This window comes from Fistularia commersonii, chromosome 17 (assembly GCF_037954325.1).
Source record: "Fistularia commersonii isolate RoL2024-O1a breed Wild chromosome 17, RoL_Fcom_v1.0, whole genome shotgun sequence".
NCBI lineage: Eukaryota > Metazoa > Chordata > Actinopteri > Syngnathiformes > Fistulariidae > Fistularia > Fistularia commersonii.
Window position 1 is genome coordinate 3,140,332 of NC_141300.1, and position 20,853 is coordinate 3,161,184.

General features: G+C 36.4%; 2 protein-coding genes across 2 annotated transcripts; one reads left to right on the top strand and one right to left on the bottom strand.

Annotated features, from left to right (window-relative positions):
- The first annotated feature begins 1,741 nt into the window (after nt 1-1,741).
- On the top strand, nt 1,742-17,836 carry LOC147224783 (DNA topoisomerase I, mitochondrial). Its single transcript, XM_086163643.1, has 19 exons — nt 1,742-1,793; nt 3,800-3,837; nt 4,916-5,020; nt 6,298-6,402; nt 7,067-7,154; nt 7,270-7,391; nt 7,497-7,612; nt 8,146-8,267; nt 9,638-9,760; nt 9,837-10,024; nt 10,505-10,649; nt 10,943-11,086; nt 12,981-13,166; nt 14,331-14,399; nt 15,540-15,654; nt 16,108-16,235; nt 16,349-16,449; nt 16,849-16,998; nt 17,734-17,836. Exons 1-19 carry the CDS (start codon nt 1,779-1,781, stop codon nt 17,834-17,836), a joined length of 2,163 nt encoding a protein of 720 aa, XP_086019769.1. The 5' UTR covers nt 1,742-1,778.
- hsbp1b (heat shock factor binding protein 1b) lies at nt 16,705-20,811 on the bottom strand. The gene is made up of 4 exons (XM_086163642.1): nt 20,626-20,811; nt 19,402-19,468; nt 19,127-19,253; nt 16,705-18,822 (listed from the first exon to the last, which is right to left on the bottom strand). Exons 1-3 carry the CDS (start codon nt 20,668-20,670, stop codon nt 19,132-19,134), a joined length of 234 nt encoding a protein of 77 aa, XP_086019768.1. The 5' UTR covers nt 20,671-20,811; the 3' UTR covers nt 16,705-18,822; nt 19,127-19,131.
- Nucleotides 20,812-20,853: the final 42 nt, after the last annotated feature.

A 20,853-nucleotide genomic window follows, 5' to 3' on the forward strand; every position in this document is an offset into this window, starting at 1 on the left:
GTGTACTGTGCGATTTAGGCAGCCAGAAAATGATGACTTCATCCCAAAGAAGAAAGGGCCGAAAAGAAAAAGAATTAAAGATGAATCCACAGATGCTCCTTCAGATCCTGCCGTAATGCCCACGTAAGTATTAAGTGTTATTTTTTTTGTATATGTTAATCAAGCCTATTTAAAATGCAGCCATTTTGATTCTTTTCTCTGCCTTTTTTTCATTTTTGTTAAGTGATTTGCGTCTCCTGGACTGGACACATAATCTTTAAAATTGTTTTTTAAATTTAAAATACAAAAATACAAGTCAAACATCAGTGATTATTTCAAAATACGACGAGAACTATTTTCTGGCAAATGCGATACACAGAAGTGAATAATGCAAAATTTTCAACATAATGAACTTGGTGACCATTATGTATTTCCAATTAACATTTGACTGAAAATGTCTATCTGGTTGTCAGGCTTAGCCAGTCACATTTGCTGAAACGGCTGAAGCATCTTGCCTGTTGATTGAAGGTGAACCCAAAGCACAATGACTGCTGATGGATCAACAATCTATGGTTCACCCACATCCATGATTGCTCAGCTCTTTCGAGGCCCTAGAGTTAAATGAAAACACCTGTTAGGGGAATTTCCTTATCCATTAAATTATCACTGTTGTCTGTTCAACAGTAGTCTTTTCCCTGGGATTTCTTGACAGTAAGAAAACTGTCTCTAAAATGTGTTTAACAAAGGTTCAAGTACCGAGGGGCCTAATACGATTCATACATTGTGAGTATGGCGCTCGTATGAGAAAAACAGAAATATGTTATTTGAAAAGCAAATAAACTAAACAAAAAAAACAACAAATAAATCATAAATGATTATAAACGTATTCCTACCTAATGAAATCAAGGGCAATTTCAGAAACAAATGTTGTGAATATCATCTGGCAAAAGCTAATTTTTTCTTCTTGCTAGCTAACATTGTTGTCATTCAGTTTGTTGAAGTTGATGCAGCACTTCATTGACACAAAAACTAAAAGATTGCAGATGTAACACAAGATTTTGATAAAACCCTGACTTGGTTTCTTCCAAGAATCATGTCATGAACAAACAGAAAAGTGCGACTGTCCCCTGCAAAGTGTGACTTTGTAAAGTAATAAGAGACTTGTAGCTTGCTCTTGATTTTGAAACCAGAAATACTCAACTTGATTTTGGATATCATCCCTGAGGCCAAATTGGGTCTGAAGTTAAAACTGTACTGTTTTGAGACATTCAGGAAGTATATTGAATATTTTGTCAATTTGCTCATAAAAACTGACATAGAGAAGAAACTTGCACATACTTTTTAAAAGACTTTTGACTTGCTTGAGACTCGCATGTTTTGACCTGTTACTAAAATTAGCCTGGACACGTGAATCCAAAATATCAGAAAATCTGGAAAAAAATGGTTCTCTAAAAAGGATGATAAATCTGTTTCTCGTATAATTAAAGTAGGCATTAAATGGTTTGGCCAAAAGTGACACACAATGCTTTCTGTACTGTGGACATTGGGGAATTACCATATCTGAATTTATCAATGTACTTTGGAAACTATTATTAATGACTAGACATACAATTGTATCCAGTGATAATTGTGTTTTTTTCTTAAATTGAATGTTTTTCATGTCCCTCTTTATGGTAGATTTGTTCATTAATGTATTCTATAATTGCTTAATTAATATTCAAGACTCCTCTTTGTCTCATCCTGATTTATCGACATACAGTGCAAAGTCAGCTCAGTCTGCAGAAAAATCGTATGATGGGATGGATCAGATTAAGGCAAGTTATTTATTTTCTTCTTCGTAGTTTTTATTTAACAAGCTCAGATGGGGAATTGGTAGGGGACATGGGAGCAATTTAAGAGTAATGATTATTTAAGCAGATACTGTCTGCAACAGCAAATCAAGCTTTGGTCGTGAAGTCCTCGTATAAATCATGCACATCATTATTCAAACAACCATTTGAATTGAGTCACTAATAATGAAACCAGGTTTTATAGTTACTATTCATATGGGTACAGGCTACTTTTCAAAAAAACAAACAAACAAACAGAAACAAGTGATAGGAAGTATATACAGGAGAGGAGAGGCAGTTAAAGGTAAAATTAGAGAAGTATACATTTAAGTATACTTCTGATTTAAGTTGATTTAGGTTGATTTAGGTTGGGGAAGCAGATGCCAGAATTGTGATAGGACAATATAAAGAGTACTTTGAAGAGTTGATCAATTAGGGAATGAGAAAAATTAGTTGGAACGAAGAGAAAAATAGGGTATTGTTATGTACCATGAAGTAGCAAACATTACAAAAGAAAAAGGGAGCATGAGGAGTGAAAAGGCAGTTCGTCCTGAGCTATGGAATACACCTTTGAAGGCTTGGAAGTTTCTCATTGTCTAGGAGACATGCCTGTTGAGTTTTGGTTATTCCACACTTAGTGAGAGGATACCTGAGAGAAGTGTGCTGGTGCAGTTCTTTGAGAACAAGGGAGACATGCAGAGTTTGTGTTACTACAAAACAATAATTGATGAGCCCATTCAGTTATGGGAACTGTGGTTTCATGCCACAAAAGAGTACTACAGAGGTAGAGTTTGCTTCGAGCATTATGATAGAGGTCTTAAGGAGCTGCATTGTTCCTTTGTAGATCCAGATAAAGCATATGACTGGATGCCAAGAGAGGAATTGTGGTATTTTATGAGGAAGTCTGAAGTGGCAGACAAGCTTGTATGTTAAGAGTGTTGCAGGGCATGTATGAGAATTACAACACAGAGATAACGTGTGCTGTAGGTGTGACAAAGGGGGAGTTCAAAGTGGAGGTGGAGCTGCATCCAGGATCAGATCTGAGCCCCTTCTTTTTGTGGTGGTGATGGATAGGCTGACAGATGGGATCTGAATGGACTGTTGTGTTTGCAGATGACATTGTGATCTGTAGTGAGAGAAGCGAGGAGGTGAAGAAAAATCAAGAGACACAGAGGTGTGCTCTGCAAAAGACAGGAACAAAGGTTAGCTGCAGCATGACAGAACATGTGTATGAATGAGTTACCCATTGTTAATGTTACAGTGAGTACAAATAAAGAAGGCAGAGTATTGGTAGTACTTAAGGGTCAACAGTTCAGAGAAACAGAGTGTAGAACAGAGGCGAAAAAATGTGTGCAAGATGGTGAGAATGGGTGGCAAAAAGTTGTCGTGTGTGTGTGTGCGTGTGTGTGCGTGTGTGCCTGCGTGTGTGTTGGGGGGTATTGGCAAGATCGAAAGGAAGGTGTGAAAGATGGTGGTGAGACCAGTCAGGATAAGGCAGGAGGCAGAGCTGGAAGTAGCCGAGATGAAAATGTTGAGGTTCCCTTTGAGCTTGACAAGGCTTTACTAGGTTCGGCAATGAATTAATGAGCACATGTTAGATGTTTTTGAGATGAAGACATATAGGCCAGACTGAGATGAGACATGTATAGAGGAGGGATTGTGAATATAAGGGTAGATGGATGGTGAGGTTGGAACCTGCAGACAGGAGGCCTCGAAGAAGACTAAATAGGAGATTTATGGATATAGTGAAAGAGGACGGAAGAGCATGTAGAAGAGTGGGTTAGCTGGAAGCAGATGATTTCTTGATTGCAAACCCTGTGGGGAACAGCTGAGTGGGAACAGAACGCGGTTCTAAAAACCATTCTTGACAGGGTTTTATTCTCTGTGTTTCAACCTATTTCAGTTACATAATATGCAATAGTACAAATATTCAGGTTTAATTGTTTTTGCTCATGTTATCTATCTTTGCTGATTTTACATTCTCCTACTAGATCAGAACACTGGAGACAGAGACAGTGGAGTCAGCCAGGTAGGCACGAGTTATTTCTGCAAGTATATAGTATCCTTTTTAAAGGTCAAAATGAGTGGTGCATTGCATTGCATAATGCATGGATTTTGTTGCATAATGCCCTGTTCCTCAAATATTGTTCTTATCTTGACTAATATGAGTAGACATATCAATTGAGATGGCAGCTGGAAAACCCCTTTTTTTTTAAATTATTTTAGCTTTCATGTTTCCCTTCAGGGTTCAGAAAGGCTTTTTGTGGGGATCTCAGAAAGTTTAATTTGGTAACTATTAGTTGGGGTGACTTTGTGCAGGGAGAAAATTTTCATGTAGCATTGTCTATTTTGAATGAATTACTAAAGCTCTCAAACCATGAATGCTAAGAATAAGAATAAGAATAAGAACAACTTTATTAATCCCGAAGGAAATTGCTGTGAAATGCTCTCACCCAACCATTTTTGCTTAGTATTTTAAGGATTTTACTCAGTGGTGCACTTTGCAAGCTAAATCCATACAAAATTTAAACATACAAAGCTATCTGTGAATTCCCTTCCCGTTGAGCAGCTAAACTTACGTTCCAAATGACTGTCCCCAAGAAAATGGTTGTCATAACATTTCAGCATGCCGTTTTTGTGAGTGTTTAAGCAGCAGCATCTTTACATATTAATTTTTGATCAAAGTCGATGGAGCTGAAACAGCATTGAAGGGAATACATACAAGATTTCCTCTAGTTTGCTTTTTATACAGAGTGTTACTCTCTGTTACATAATGACTGACTTGTCTGCCAAAATAATGTGTATTTTGCTAAACAATGGATAAACAATGTAAATAAACAATGGAAAATGAGCTTTAAAGCTTTTATATTCACTTTGATTGGCTTATATTGAGAAAGAAAGCTAAAACAAAAATGTGTATTTTGATCTTTGCTTAGAACTACAGTGCTCAAAATTTTGTCCCTTGAAAATGCCCAATAACTAGTTACTGACTAAGTATATAGCTCATGCAAAGGGTTTACAGATAAGAAAACAAATATCTCACTAGGGGGCAGCAAAAATACAAGTTAGCCAAACTCAACATATATAATGTGAACTGTGCGATTTAGGCAGCCAGAAAATGATGACTTCATCCCAAAGAAGAAAGGGCCGAAAAGAAAAAGAATTAAAGATGAATCCACAGATGCTCCTTCAGATCCTGCCGTAATGCCCACGTAAGTATTAAGGGCAATTTTAGAAACGAATGTTGTGAATATCTTCTGCCAAATGCTAATTTTTTCTCCTCGCTAGCTAACATTGTTGTCATTCAGTTTGTTGAAGTTGATGCAGCACTTCATTGACACAAAAACTAAAAGATTGCAGATGTAACACAAGATTTTGATAAAATCCTGACTTGGTTTCTTCCAAGAATCATGTCATGAACAAACAGAAAAGTGCGACTGTCCCCTGCAAAGTGTGACTTTGTAAAGTAATAAGAGACTTGTAGCTTGCTCTTGATTTTGAAACCAGAAATACTCAACTTGATTTTGGATATCATCCCTGAGGCCAAATTGGGTCTAAAGTTAAAACTGTACTATTTTGAGACATTCAGGAAGTATATTGAATATTTTGTCAATTTGCTCATAAAAACTGACATAGAGAAGAAACTTGCACATACTTTTTAAAAGACTTTTGACTTGCTTGAGACTCGCATGTTTTGACCTGTTACTAAAATTAGCCTGGACACGTGAATCCAAAATATCAGAAAATCAGGAAAAAGATGGTTCTCTTAAAAAGGATGATAAATCTGTTTCTCATGTAATTAAAGTATGCATTAAATGGTTAGGCCAAAGGTGACACACAATGCTTTCTGTACTGTGGACATTGGGGAATTACCATATCTGAATTTATCAATGTGCTTTGGAAACTATTATTAATGACTAGACATACAATTGTATCCAGTGATAATTGTGTTTTTTTCTTAAATTTAATGTTTTTCATGTCCCTCTTTATGGTAGATTTGTTCATTAATGTATTCTATAATTGCTTAATTAATATTCAAGACTCCTCTTTGTCTCATCCTGATTTATCGGCATACAGTGCAAAGTCAGCTCAATCCGCAGAAAAATCGTATGACGGGATGGATCAGATTAGTTTGCTTTTTATACAGAGTGTTACTATCTGTTACATAATGACTGACTTGTCTGCCAAAATAATGTGTATTTTGCTAAACAATGGAAATAAACAATGGAAAAAGAGCTTTAAAGCTTTTATATTCACTTTGATTGGCTTATATTGAGAAAGAAAGCTAAAACAAAAATGTGTATTTTGATCTTTGCTAAGAACTACAGTGCTCAAAATTTTGTCTCTTGAAAATCCCCAATAACTACTTACTGACTAAGTACATAGCTCATGCAAAGGGTTTACAGATAAGAAAACAAATATCTCACGAGGGGGCAACAAAAATACAAGTTAGCCAAACTCAACATATAATGTGTACTGTGCGATTTAGGCAGCCAGAAAATGATGACCTCATCCCAAAGAAGAAAGGACTGAAAAGAAAAAGAATTAAAGATGAATCCACAGATGCTCCTTCAGATCCTGCTGTAATGCCCACGTAAGTATCAAGTGTTTTTTTTTTGTATATTTTAATTAAGCCTATTTAAAATGCAGCCATTTTGATTCTTTTCTCTGCCTTTTTTTCCTTTTTGTTAAGTGATTTGTGTCTCCTGGACTGGACACATAATCTTTAAAATTGTTTTTTAAATTTAAAATACAAAAATACGAGTCAAACATCAGTGATTATTTCAAAATACGAGGAGAATGTTTTCTGGCAAATGCGATACACAGAAGTGAATGATGCAAAATTTTCAACATAATGAACTTGGTGACCATTATGTATTTCCAATTAACATTTGACTGAAAATGCCTATCTGGTTGTCAGGCTTAGCCAGTCACATTTGCTGAAACGGCTGAAGCATCTTGCCTGTTGATTGAAGGTGAACCCAAAGCACAATGACTGCTGATGGATCAACAATCTATGGTTCACCCACATCCATGATTGCTCAGCTCTTTCGAGGCCCTAGAGTTAAATGAAAACACCTGTTAGGGGAATTTCCTTATCCATTAAATTATCACTGTTGTCTGTTCAACAGTAGTCTTTTCCCTGGGATTTCTTGACAGTAAGAAAACTGTCTCTAAAATGTGTTTAACAAAAAAGTAATGATGAACACTTTAACATAATTTTATACATTTTTTTTTCATCTCCATTTGAATCCCAGCAGTGTAAAAAAACAACGGGGTCAGAAGAAGCAAGAAGAAAGTGATAAAGGAACTCAGGATTCAAAATTGAACAATAAAACTGAAAAGGTAATTATGTGTTGTGGAATAGTCTTGAAATCAAACACTACTGACATGTAAAGTTTGTTTGAAAGCACTATCAGGGGAAGTACTTGAATTACATTCTACTTTGTTGGGGTTAAAGGAAGAAGAGGAAGAACATCCAGTCACAAGTAAACCTACTAAGAAGACAAAGGAAGAGATTACGGAGGCAAGACAGCTAAAAATTAAACAGAAGGAGGAGGAAGAACGGAATCGTTGGCGATGGTTGGGGAAACCTCTATTATAGCCACATCAAGTAGATAAAGAACTTGAACATCAGGGTTAGTATCTCAAAAGTGCTATTTTTCTATTACACCTTTTTTCTGTTAGGTGGGAAGAGGAGAAGTATGAAGATGGGGTAAAATGGAGGTTTCTGGAACACAAAGGACCTTGCTTCCCTCCTGAGTACCAGGCTTTACCAGACAACGTTAATTTCTACTATAACGGTCAGTGGATAATTGAATAGAACATGTATTTTAAAAAAACAAAAAAAATTAAAACCAAAATGAACTATGACTTGAAGAATTTTGCTAAACTATAATTTTTCTTTTTTTTTTCTCTCACAATGATTATTTCATTATCGTCTGTTATTATCGTCTGTTATTATCGTCTGTCAATAACATATAAGCTACATAAGCTAGTTTTGTTACCACCCCTTTTCCCTTGGGCTCATTATTCTGAATTGAGAGGTATGCTTAAGTTATTAAAGAAATTTTAAGCTCTTTGGCATACATGTGTGATGCATTGTACTGATAGATGTTCATCTGGAGCTTGATGGACCATGGGACCTGGGGCAAAGGATGCTCTACCCAACTATCTGCCTGGTCTGTGATTATGTAGCAAACCGAAAGTCTAATTCTATTTTCTGGATAGTCAATGTTAAATCAAGCCTCAAAAAGTTATCTTGTAATTTTTTTTTAAGCTATCAAGTATTAATCAACTTTATAATTGTTTCTGACTTGTATTTGTATTTGTGCAGGTAAGCAGGTCAAACTGAGCCTAGCAGCTGAGGAGGTGGCGGTGTTCTTTGCACAGATGTTAGATCATGAGTACACCACCAAAAAGGTTTTCCGGGAGAACTTTTTCAAAGATTGGAGGAAGGTAAAACTTTACCATGCTCCATTGAGCCTAAAGTGACTTGAAATCTGAAACATAGTTCTCATAAAACACACATACAGTACCTTCTGTCTTACCCATTATATCTTTACCTCGATGATGGTCAGATGAATAGTTGGGATATTATTTCATTTTTTAAAAACATAATTAGAGCCCTGTTTAAAAAAGAATCAAGTATAATGTCAAAAGCCTTGACTATAATATCAGAGATAAAAATAAATAAATAAATAAATAAATATAGAGTAAAACTTCTCTAGTTAATGTTAGTGCAGCATACTTACCACCTGCTGTGTTATCCTTTAGTGCAGTTGTTCTGAAAAGTGTGGCTTTTGTGTGTGCAAAATGGCAATATGTAAGCTGATGGCTATCAAGCTCTAAAGCATACCACTCATCATTAGTTTTGCACCAACTGAGGGTTCAACACACTTGAAAATATATCTGTGAAAGCACTAATGTGCTAAATCATTCAAGACACTCCTTTACACAGGAGCAAATAAAAGAGAAAAAAAATGTGGGTAAGTAATTTTTTTCTTTACTCCACTGCCTTTAATTCCTTTCCATCTTCCAGGATCAGTCATGTTTAAATATATAAACTGACTGCATGTCCCTACTGTTGACAAATGTACAGTTGTCTTTGTGCATGGACTATATGCTGATGTGAATATCGGGAAAACCCCTGTTCAGTACATTGTGTTCCCATAGTACCTCACCTAAAGGTCGAAAGTCCCTAGCATCTCAGCCTTGGAGCAGTTCCATTCTTGCAGAATAGCAGAAGGTCATTGTAAAAGAATGTTTGGTGACATCGAGTACAAAAAAAGCTTGGATGAACAATATACTCAGTTTCACTTTTGTTGTTGTGACCCCTTGTGTAAATAATTTTAAAAAAGCTGATCTGCAACTTTTGCTCTACCAAGTCAATGAAGTACAATTCATGAAAGGGCAGAGGGAAATGTGAGTGCGATGAAAATGTAATATAGAGATATTGCCATAAGTAACAATAGATGCCAGTGATCAATTTTCTCTATCACCCACAATAAAATCAGTTCCACAAGCAAGGACTGTAGCAATTTAAAAAAAACAAGTTTATAAAGCTTGTTTGGCCTTCAGATTATATGTAAATGCATCAATTTTACAACTGGACAATTAAAGCTGCAACCTGAGGCAATCAAAACTTCAGAACTCTTTGTGCAAACTTGTTTTACCGTTTTTTTTCCCCACAGAATGAATTTCGCTTTTCAGTGAAAACTGGTCTCCAAGGGAGTCTCCAATGTAAAAAACTCTAAATCCCTGTGCCTTCAGTGAAGTGTCTTCTGAACTTGTAATACAACTTCCTTCAACTTTTTTCTTTTTTGAAGGTGATGAATAAACGTGAGAAGCTTCTGATTAAAAATCTTGAAAAATGTGACTTTGGAGAGATCCATGCAATGCATAAGGCGAAGACTGAGGAAAGGAAAAACATGAGCAAGGAAGAGAAGCTGGTACGGATTGGGTTTATTTCCATCTGTTTGGCTTTCTATTCTTTCCATGCTTCACAACATTATATTTTGTTTCCAGGCTTTGAAAGAGGCCAGTCAGAAGGTTGTGGATGAGTATGGCTACTGCCTGCTGGACCACCACAAAGAACGTATTGGCAACTTTAAGATTGAGCCTCCAGGGCTGTTCCGGGGTCGAGGTGATCATCCTAAACAGGGCAAGTTGAAGAAAAGAATCCAACCAGAGGATGTCATCATCAATTGCAGCAAGTCAGTGATTCAGATTGGTGACATTAGTTTCAAAAGTAAAGTGGCTGATTTAAAGAAAACTCATGACCCTAGCTTCTGAAGAACAAATTTTCAATGATCTTATGGTGGGGTTACCAGAAAGTAAAGCATAACTTCATTATCCTTAAAGATGAGAAAATATGAATTTATTATTATTACTTATTGTTTCACAAATGTGATTCAATGGATCATACTGTGGAAGGCATGCAGATTTTGAAATCTGCACTAGCATTTTCATGCCCCTTTTAAATACATCAGAATATAAATGCTATTAAATGCTACAAACCTTTAAGAGAGTCATACTGAGCTAGTGCCTTACCATGGTTGAATTTACTTTGTAACTTGATAAATTTAAGTTTGAGTATTTAAGATGCTCTTTCTTATACAATAATTTTAAAATCACGAATGCATATTTTCTTTCATAATTTCTTCATCCATTTTTTCCCCATCTTTATCAAACAGAGAATCCTGTATCCCTGTGCCACCCTCTGGTCACTGCTGGAAGGAAGTTCGCCATGACAATTCTGTGACGTGGTTAGCCAGTTGGACAGAGAATGTCCAGGGTTCCATTAAATACATCATGCTCAATGCCAACTCGAAACTTAAGGTCACTAAATATACATACGATATATTTTATATTCAAGCAGGCACATATGTCCACATTTTTAAGATATGTTCATGATCTTTGTTAAGACAAACAACTTTCTCTTTAGTTTATTATTTACGTTTACGTTTATTATATTACATTTACGAATTTGCCTCTTCTATTATCCTCCTATCTATGGTTGGCATTGCTGTTTAACCCTCTCTCTGCCATTTATACTGACAGTTTTGACTCTTTGCTGAATGCTTGTCTTCATGCTCCATTCATCTTTCATCTATTATTATTGTGTGATTAAGGGAGAAAAAGACTGGGAAAAGTATGAGGTTGCGCGAAAACTAAAGTCACGCGTGGATGACATCCGTAACCAGTACCTAAAGGATCTTAAAGCAAAAGAAATGGCTATTCGCCAGAGAGCTGTGGCCCTCTACTTCATTGACAAGGTCAGGTGTCTCCTTAATTATACCAGGGTTGTACTGATTTCCAATGCACTGAAATATAATACTTGTCATATTTACTTAAACACATCAGTTTGTCTTGTCTATTCTAATATGTCAATTGAAGGAAATACTTTGAGGACAAAGGAGGTTTAATTGTAGATATATACATGCTTGTTATTTAAGATTATTTTAATGTAAATATTAAAGGGGTTGAGTAATTACACGTTCACCATCTTGATGAAACATTTTGAGACAAACCGGAAACTATTCCTTTACTTTAAAACACAGGGATATTTCAAAAGACAGGAATTCTTTATTCTATTTTTTTCTTTTCTGAAAGCTAAATGTAAATTGTATTGCTTGTTAAAATTGCATTGAGTATCCATTCTCTTGCAGTAATGTCAGATAAATTAAACAGTTACAGTTTGGACAGCAAAACTTCTTCTTTCGGCTTTTCCCGTCAGGGGTCACCACAGCGAGTCAACTTTTTCCATCTAACCCTATTCTCTGTATCTTCCTCTCTCACACCAACTACCTTCATATCCTCTCTCACTACGTCCATAAATCTTCTCTTTGGTCTTCCTCGAGACCTCTTGCCTGGCAGCTTCAATTCCAGCATCCGTCTACCAATATATTCTCTATCCCTCCTCTGTACAACCATCTCAGTCTGGCTTCTCTGACCTTCTCTCCAAAACATCTAACATGTGCCGTCCCTCTGACAGACTCATTCCTGATCCTATCCATCCTGGTCACTCCCAAAGAGAACCTCAACATCTTCATCTCTGCAACCTCTAGTTCTGCCTGCTGTCTTTTGGTCATTGTAACAGTTTCTAGTCCATACATCATCGCTGGTCTCACCACTGTCTAGTACACCTTTCCTTTTATTCTATCCGATAGTCTTCTATCACATAGTACCCCTGACACTTTTCTCCACCCATTCCAACCTGCTTGGACCCGTCTCTTCACCTCTTTTCCACACTCACCGTTGCTCTGGACTGTTGACCCCAAGTACCTGAAATCCTCCAGCTTCTTGATCTCCACTCCCTGTAGCCTCACCGTTCCACCTGAGTTCCTCTCATTCACACACATATATTCTGTCTTGCTGCGACTAACTTTCATTCCTCTCCTTTCCAGAGCATACCTCCACCTCTCTAGATTTTCCTCTACCTGTTGTCTGCTCTCACTACAGATCACAATGTCATCTGCAAACATCATGGTCCATGGATTGGACAGCAAAACAAATTTTGACATTTCTTGAACCTTGTTTCGGGTTTGTTTTCATTTCCATAAATGCATGTGTTACTGAGATCACATCATGTGTAAGAACTTAGCTTTTGTCGTTTGCACCTCTTTACATTTAGGAAGATTTCTCGTGATTGTAAACATGATGGTCTTGAATGAATCTACCAAATTGTTTGATTGGATGCTAAGATTAGATTTGAAACCAGACTACAGAATTCTTTCTTTACATTGATCACTGTTTAGCCCCAATTTTGTCTGTTCAGGTGAGCTACTAAGTTAAGTTCAACCCATGAACCAGCCCTTTTATCAACCTAACTAAAAAAAAAGAATAGAGGGAAAGCGAGGAATAGCCAACAAAGTGATAGTTTATGTAGTGTCCTATTACTTAATTTGCATAAAATGGTTAAGTCCTAAATGGTAAATGCAAATACAGCTGACATAAAGGTGAATGTCTCAAATTAAATCATGTCATGCTTAGTTTCAAAACCATCAAGGTTCATCGAAGTAAATTTATGAACAGAATGATGTCATCCAAATATGTACTTAACCTCATTTTCCTTTGAGTTGTTTACTGTGCCATACTATGGTATTTGAAATGAAGATTCGCTGGATATTTGTCTCCCGCGTGTGTGACTTTAATTTTCTTTTTAAAAAGCTGGCATTGAGAGCCGGTAATGAAAAGGAGGAGGGAGAGACTGCAGATACAGTGGGCTGCTGCTCCCTGCGTGTGGAACACCTCATACTTCATGAACAACTGGATGGCAATGATTGTGTGGTGGAATTTGATTTTCTGGGTAAAGACTCCATTCGCTACTACAATAAGGTCCCCGTCATTAAGAAGGTAAAATGAAAAAGAATATAAAATGCTGGATGCTTTCACATTTCACACTAATTTCACAGATTTTATTTAAATAGAAATAACTGTCTTAAAATGTTTTTCAGTTATCATTCAGTTACATGGAAGGGTAAAATCAAAGGACGGAACACAAGGAAAGATGGATATTGTTGGGGACACTGCAGTCGGTGTCTCTAACCCAAAGGGACTGCCGGGGGGTGTGGTTTACATCCTCAGTTAGAGGCACCGCCCCTAGTGTGTGCACAATATCAGAATTTCATGTAATGCTGTGTTTTTCTTTTCAAGAAAGCATACAAAACATTAAGATGATGATTAAAAGTGCATGGGCTAGGCAGATGTAAATAAATATGCCATTCCAATTGAAATTAGCAAACTTTTACTTTGGATCAACAAAACTGTTGTGGCAGATAGGGTCTTGTCTATACCCCAGGGAATCTTAGCAAATTATTTTTCAATACATTTTTCAACTAATCAGTTTTTGGTTACAAGATAATAATACCGGTAATGTGATTGCACAGGCTTTACCATATTATGGTAATCCCAGAAGTTCCTAGAGAGAGCTATTTGTATCAACATACAGATAGTCTTTAGATAGTCTAAAGACTTAACGTCTTCGATGTACTATAGAGGCACTTTAGTTTGTTGGAATGCAAGCGCTTTCATACTTTTATTTAATTGCCAGAAGTTCTCACATGTCTTCTGGATTGCATGCTCATGGTTTAGGTTATTTTTTTCCATAATCACCAATCATAGGACTATCCATTGGATATTATTTTCCAAGTCACAAAAGCTCAAATAACAATGAGCATTGGTCAGCTGGTAAAAGTTTGTGGTTCAAGTGGTAAAAGCAGTCATATTGGAAATCAAAAGTTTGTGATTTGATTCCTGAGCTCCTTCTTTATTTTTATTTAACCTTTATTTAACCAGGAAAAAAGTCCCGTTGAGATTAAAAACCTCTTTTACAAGGGAGTCCTGGCCAAGAGGCAGCAATAATAGCTTCTAGGTTGTTGAACGGTTGTTGAGCAAGACACTAACCCCGTAATTGCTCCCTGGGTGCTTGATGTATTACAATGTTGGATACATTTCATCCGAAATTGTGGGCCAACAAAATGTCTACCAACTGAATAACAAGATGTTTCCCTTTTTTAGGTTTTTAAAAATCTTCAATTGTTTGTTAAGGGTAAGGAACCTGGAGATGACGTCTTTGATCGCCTCAATGTGAGTGCTTTACATCTACATTTCTCTAGCCCTCTGCTGTGTTTCAGAAATCTTAGTCTTTAAATTTTCATGGGAGGTGAAGAGTAAATGTCTAAAGTAAAATTAGCTTACATTTGGATAAATGAAATGTGTTACAAAAAGTGTAATATTTGAAGAAAGACCCTTTAAATATATTTTCAGAGGACACAAGATTACAGTTAATTATGTCTTTGGGAAGTATAAGAGATCACATAGAATAAGAACAAGCTATTGGTGAAATGTTTGTAAGGCTAAAGTGAGAATGCAGGAAAATGAAGAAGCAAGGAGTATTGAACTAAGGGAAATTTGTGAGTGAACTTGCCATACAAATGATTATACACAAATAGGCATCTGTCCTTTCTGCTTCCCCCTATTAGGTGTTAAGAACAAGGACAAACATGTTTACAACTACATTTTGTAGTTGTAAACATGTTTTGTCCAATACAGAATAAGTTAGCCACCTAAGATAATAATGTAATAAAAGACTTCCAAAAGGTCTGCGAAACTATTATGTGGGTGATTAGATTGTGGTTCATAGTCCCTTGTTTTAAGTGGAATCACACATACTGCTGGCTTTATCAACCAAAATCTCTTCTTGTCTCTCCGCTTGTCTTGTCAAGGAAAAAAAAATTGAGATTGACCATTTTGAAGGATGTTGAAAAAAAGTTTGAAGAAGCAGAAAAAAATGCATAGTATAGCAATGAGTATGTCTTCAAGTCAGTCAGGTGTTTCCATCTGTGTTTCATTTCTGCCCCAAAATCCAGCTTTCACCAGCTATGCTTAATGAGCATACCTGTCATTTTCGTATTCGGTGTCTGGTTGAAAGATGTAAGCCTTGGGGCAGTGGCTATTTAACTATTCGACTGTGGTTGCTCTCACTATTTACCCTGACAAGTTACTGAGCAGATATTAACGCGATTATAAAATATCTCCCAGGTTTAATATATGATATCAGTAATGGTAAGGAAAAGTTTACTAATTCTTAAAATGCTGTAGTCATAACATTTGGCAGTGGTGTCTTGAGATTAGCAGACTAAATAGTTCTGTGAACTGCCATGTTCTTATTTTAATGAAATATTGGTCTTTTGTTGGATATTACCTTTTTTCCCCCACTTTTGTTAGACAACCATTCTGAACAAGCATCTAGGTTCCCTCATGGTGGGTTTGTCTGCAAAGGTCTTCAGGACATATAACGCCTCTATTACTCTGCAGCAGCAGCTCAAGGAACTCTCCAACGGTAACTACATGTACACTCCCCACATTAAATTGGCCAAGGGGGGAATCTTAAACTCCCATGATTTAGTTTTTATATTTGCATGCTCTCAGTGATTAAAGGTACCCGTATGTCAGTGTGCCTTTGACGCATACTGTTGGGGCCAGTTTAGCTTTCTTCATGGCTGCCACAGTTTTCCTGTCAGAAAAAATAAAATCATAGCACTCCTAATTTCTGAATGATATTTTGAATATTTAGAGTCTACATTGTGCAAACCCCGGGAAGAATGAATGATGCAGATGAGAATCTAAATGATAGATTTGAACAATAGCTGTTTCAGGTTCTTTGCATTTGGTTTTTGATGCTGATGTTTGCGTTGGTATAATAATGCTGATATCGCTTGATTTGTTTATTGCTGGATATTGTAATTCTCAGTATTATTTCAAGCAAAGTGACTGTTTTTTCTATCCTTGCAAGAGTCTGAAAATGTGGCAGAGAAGCTGCTTTTCTATAACAGGGCTAATCGAGCCGTGGCAATTCTATGCAACCATCAGCGAGCGTTACCAAAGACTTTTGAGCAGACCATGGCTAACCTCCAGGCCAAAGTAAGACAGCTGGGAAAGAACAGAAAAGAAAATATTTTTGTATATTCCTTAGCATAATTGATAATAACTTTAAACCTCATATAAAAATGTCTCTCTAAATTTGCTCCTCCCAGATCGATGCCAGGAAGGAACAACTAGCTCTTGCTAAAACAGAGCTGAAACAGGCCAAGAAGGATGCCAAATCTAAAGGCGGTACTGACACCAAATTGCAGACGTATGTATAACGTAAACTGCCTTGAGGTTGGGATTCATACAATTCGACTGAGTTGACTTGATTACAAGTACACCAAAAATATTATGAGTTAAGCAGCATCGTTTTTTTTCATCTGATTAACAGAGAATCTGCTGTATCATGAAGAATTTGTGATATTGTACTACTGATTTGGTTTTTGTAAGATACAGGCATCCATATTTCTTTTTTAATCATATTAACTTCAAGTTCAATAAAAACATGACAAAGGTCGTATCAACTGGTTAAACATCTTTTATGTTTTACCCATGAAGAGGGAAACATTTCAGAGCAATCAGCCAGGGTGTAAAAGTCCTTCAAAGGATCCAGATTATAAGACTGATTTAATATTGTTGTACTTGCCTCTGGACATTATTCTCTCAGGCTAGTGGAACGGAAGAAGGCAGCAGTAAAGCGCTCTGAGGAACAGCTTCTGAAGCTAGAGGTCCAGGCAACTGACCGTGAGGAAAACAAACAGATTGCATTGGGTACCTCGAAGCTGAACTACTTGGACCCCCGGATCACTGTGGCTTGGTGAGGGAATAAACTAAAATCTGATCTTAGCTGAAAAGCAGTCATTTGTATGACTGTGTATGACTTGATGATTACGCACTTTGCGCGACCATTTCATCGCCGAATCTCAAGCACAGTACGTAAACATGCATTACATGAATAATCTGTGTGGAAAGGCTGGTCTTACCCCACACAACAATTGAATTAGCATTCACAATGCACCAAAAATGGGGGTATTCTGTTAAAAATTGAAAGTTTAACATTTTATGAGCACACCTATCTTGGATAATTTTATTGGTATGAAGTATGAATTATAAGCTAAAATATCCAACTTCACAGGTTTCTAAATTTTTCCAAAAGGCAGAAGAGATATTTATATACAGATTCCCCTGCTGTAGGACTAAGTAAGAATAGTTTTATCTCTTACCTTATACAGCTTGACATAATTCAGATGCCTGTCAGATTCAGTTTGTCACACTTTCTTTTGCTGTTACTATTTTGCCTTCTTCATTAATAGTGTTGCTGTTTTGGGGATATTTTCCCCACTTATAAATCAATGTATGAATAATCTTTACATTTGTCATACCATAACATTTCAAAGATGTTATAAATCCTTTGTACTCTAACTGCATAATTTTTCTGACCTTAAATTAGTTGCCAGTTTATATAAGGGTTGTTTCTTATCCCCGCAGGTTAACTGTAACTGGATCATTTTTAACGTGTTAAATATACCTCATTTCCATGTTTTTTTTTTAGGTGTAAGAATATGAATGTACCAATTGAAAAAATCTACAATAAGAGCCAAAGGGACAAGTTTGCCTGGGCAATTGACATGACTGATGCAGACTTTGAGTTCTGAGTTCTGTTGTTATACTGATATTTCTGGAACCACTGACTTGATATAACTGAGTGCTTTCTTGTTACATTTGCAATAGATTTGCTTATGTTACCACTGATTGCATTTAAGATAGCTTTACCTTTAGTTTTTTTGGTTTCAAGAACTTGTTGGTACCTTGGAAGAAAGCGTCTAGCTTTTGTTTTGTATGACAAGACTTGTGTTTCAATTGATCTCAATAAAGGTTACAGCTCTGCAAGAAAGTGACAAGTTATCTAAATAATACATGTAACAGGACACTAGAGAACTAATCAATAATTCCATAGTCAGCAGAAAAACTGAAAGTACAAAAAGTCCAATGTGTGTAGCTACATTTTTTTTTTCAATAAACAATTAATTTAAATATGTAAATATTTTCTAGATCAGAGAAAAGAAAAAGCACTTTCAGGGTAATTACATCTTCAAAAAAAAACACTCAGGACTTGGCCAAATATTTATTATGTAATACACCAGCTATGTATTAAATACTTTTTTGATAACATAAAATCTGTTGGAATGCATCTCACACCTCAGGAAATAACAGGTAATATTTGTAAAATACAGCAGGCGTCAGATGTCCACTTTGCCCATTTCTGGCTTGTAGAAAGGGGGTTCCTGCTGGCATAATAGTCTGAGTTGTACTTCACTGGCAGCAATGGCCAGGGTTATGTCTCCACCCCACTAAAGGGACCAATCATGACATAGTTGCCAGCATAACAACACTCAGGTCTGTATACATGATCCATAAACTGCACCCTCACAAGAGCATCCTAACTTCTAGAGGGCATATCACACTATTCTAGGTTACAAATAGCGCTTACTTAATCAAGTCATTACACAGAACCGTTCATTACAATATTCAATATATAAAAAGCATATCACACAAACACCAAATCAATGCAATTTTCAAAATGGAAAATTCTGCTGCTCCCAGCCGTAGAATTAGACTCAACAGCTCATTTCCTTTTAACCTGTAAGGGAGAAAAAAACATGTTGGTTTTCCTCGGAACATGCTTTTTGCTACTTGCTCACCTAGGCAAAATTATAAGACCTGTAGCAAATTGAGTTGTGTACAATTATGTAAGAAAAAGCTAAATAAAAAACTTTATCCTGGTTATGAATGTACTGTATATGGATCAGATGTGCAATGCTAATTCCATAGACAAATATATTTTGAAATTCAATACTCTAGACAATAACTGGAAGAAACAAACCCAGCAGAGACATGAAGTGCAACCCTCAGATGTAAAAGTAACATTTATTCCCTGCTCTTACCTTCATTATGAGCCTTGACCCTCTTTAGGCTTTTCAGGTGTTGCCTCACTTTCCTCTACACCAGCTTGGGTCATCAGATCGGCGATATTCTTCTCCAAGTCGTCAATACGTGTGCTCATCTCATCAAGTGAAGGAGTTAAGGTATGTACTTAAATGTCTATAAGGATGGAAGATACTTTCAGAAAAATATGGATCTATTATCAACCCAAATACTAAACATCAACAATTTGTCAAAAAAACTAATAGACTAGAATTCTAAATCATTGCTTGGATATTCCTCCCGATGATCTGGTCTGACATGGTCTGGAACTTGTCTTGCATCTGTTGCAGCAGTGTCTGGACCTGTGAAATAAAATGTTACATAAGTTAAACCATAAGAAACCTCACATATCCATTAGTGTATTACAACTTTCCAATTCCATATAAAAGGAAATTCTTAGTGTTATCTCCATAATTTCTAAATTATCAAATTACCTTTTTGATGACTGTTGGAAATCAGTAGGATTCTAAACTAGTCTGTACACATTTTATGACTGAAACTTACAAAGTGGAGCATAGTAAATGACAGCGACTTAAAGACATTGTTTAGAACATTGTTGGAATATGACAGCAAGCAATCACTGATACCTAGCTACAACAAATTGAAAATAAGAGTGTTACATGAATACTATAAGGGGAGATTAGATACTTTGACATTTAGATGCTTAAATAGGATAAATGTGACATTGTCTTCATAGGTAGGAGTCACATCAAATAACTTCATAATATTTGCTCTATGGATCTGAGAGTTTTCTCTTTCCAAATCTTGAATTCTGTTACCACAATTCTTTGGAGAACAAATGTAAATCAACCATTTTCAAGCAGTTTCCTTGACAACTGACTACTTCCTCTGCTTTATGTGGTTTTGTTTGGACATTGAAAACTGGACAAAATTTCACCTTTTTGATAGGATAAGGCATTGGTCTCATATCATATGGGATATCATATATTATGTCTCATGAGGACATTATGACTGATTAACATGCACTATAATGCCTCTTCAAGGTCCATCATAATGACAACACCGATATACAGATGTCGAGTTACGATTGAAAACATAAAGTGCAACAAATGATCGATTTGAGTCTTAAAATTTGACTGAAAGGATTTAATGGCTCTACTAGGTAAGAAAGTTTAAGTGAAGCTCTACACAATTATCCTTTCCTGTGTTGTGTTAACGTAATGCTAACTGCGCTGATGATTATTAACGTACTAGAAATGTAGAACGCTATACTGAGCTTTTTGCAACGAGCAATTTGAATCAGTTAAGTTCAATTTACTTTACATCTAAGTAAGTATTAAATAATTTATTTTCTGGCAAGTATAACTCGCATTTCTAGCCCTTTTTGATTGTAGACGAATAACCTTAGCTTGCTAACGTGGGCATTATCGTAGCTAATGCTAGCTACGGTACATAAGCTAACGTGGATTGTGAACTGAAAGTAACCATCGAGACTTACCACATTAGTAAGATCCTGCACCGATTTGGGGTCTGTCTCTGCCATTGTTACGTGTGAATGATAATGGGTGTTTTTTGTAAGTAAGAAGTTGACTAATTGTGTGCTATCCCGTCTATAACTGCTCCAAATCCACAGCGATCTGTCGTTCTATCCACAGCGCACACAGTCAGCTGTTCTACAACATAAACTCTCGCGATGGTTCGATTATCGGGAGTTGTGCAGAGAAAC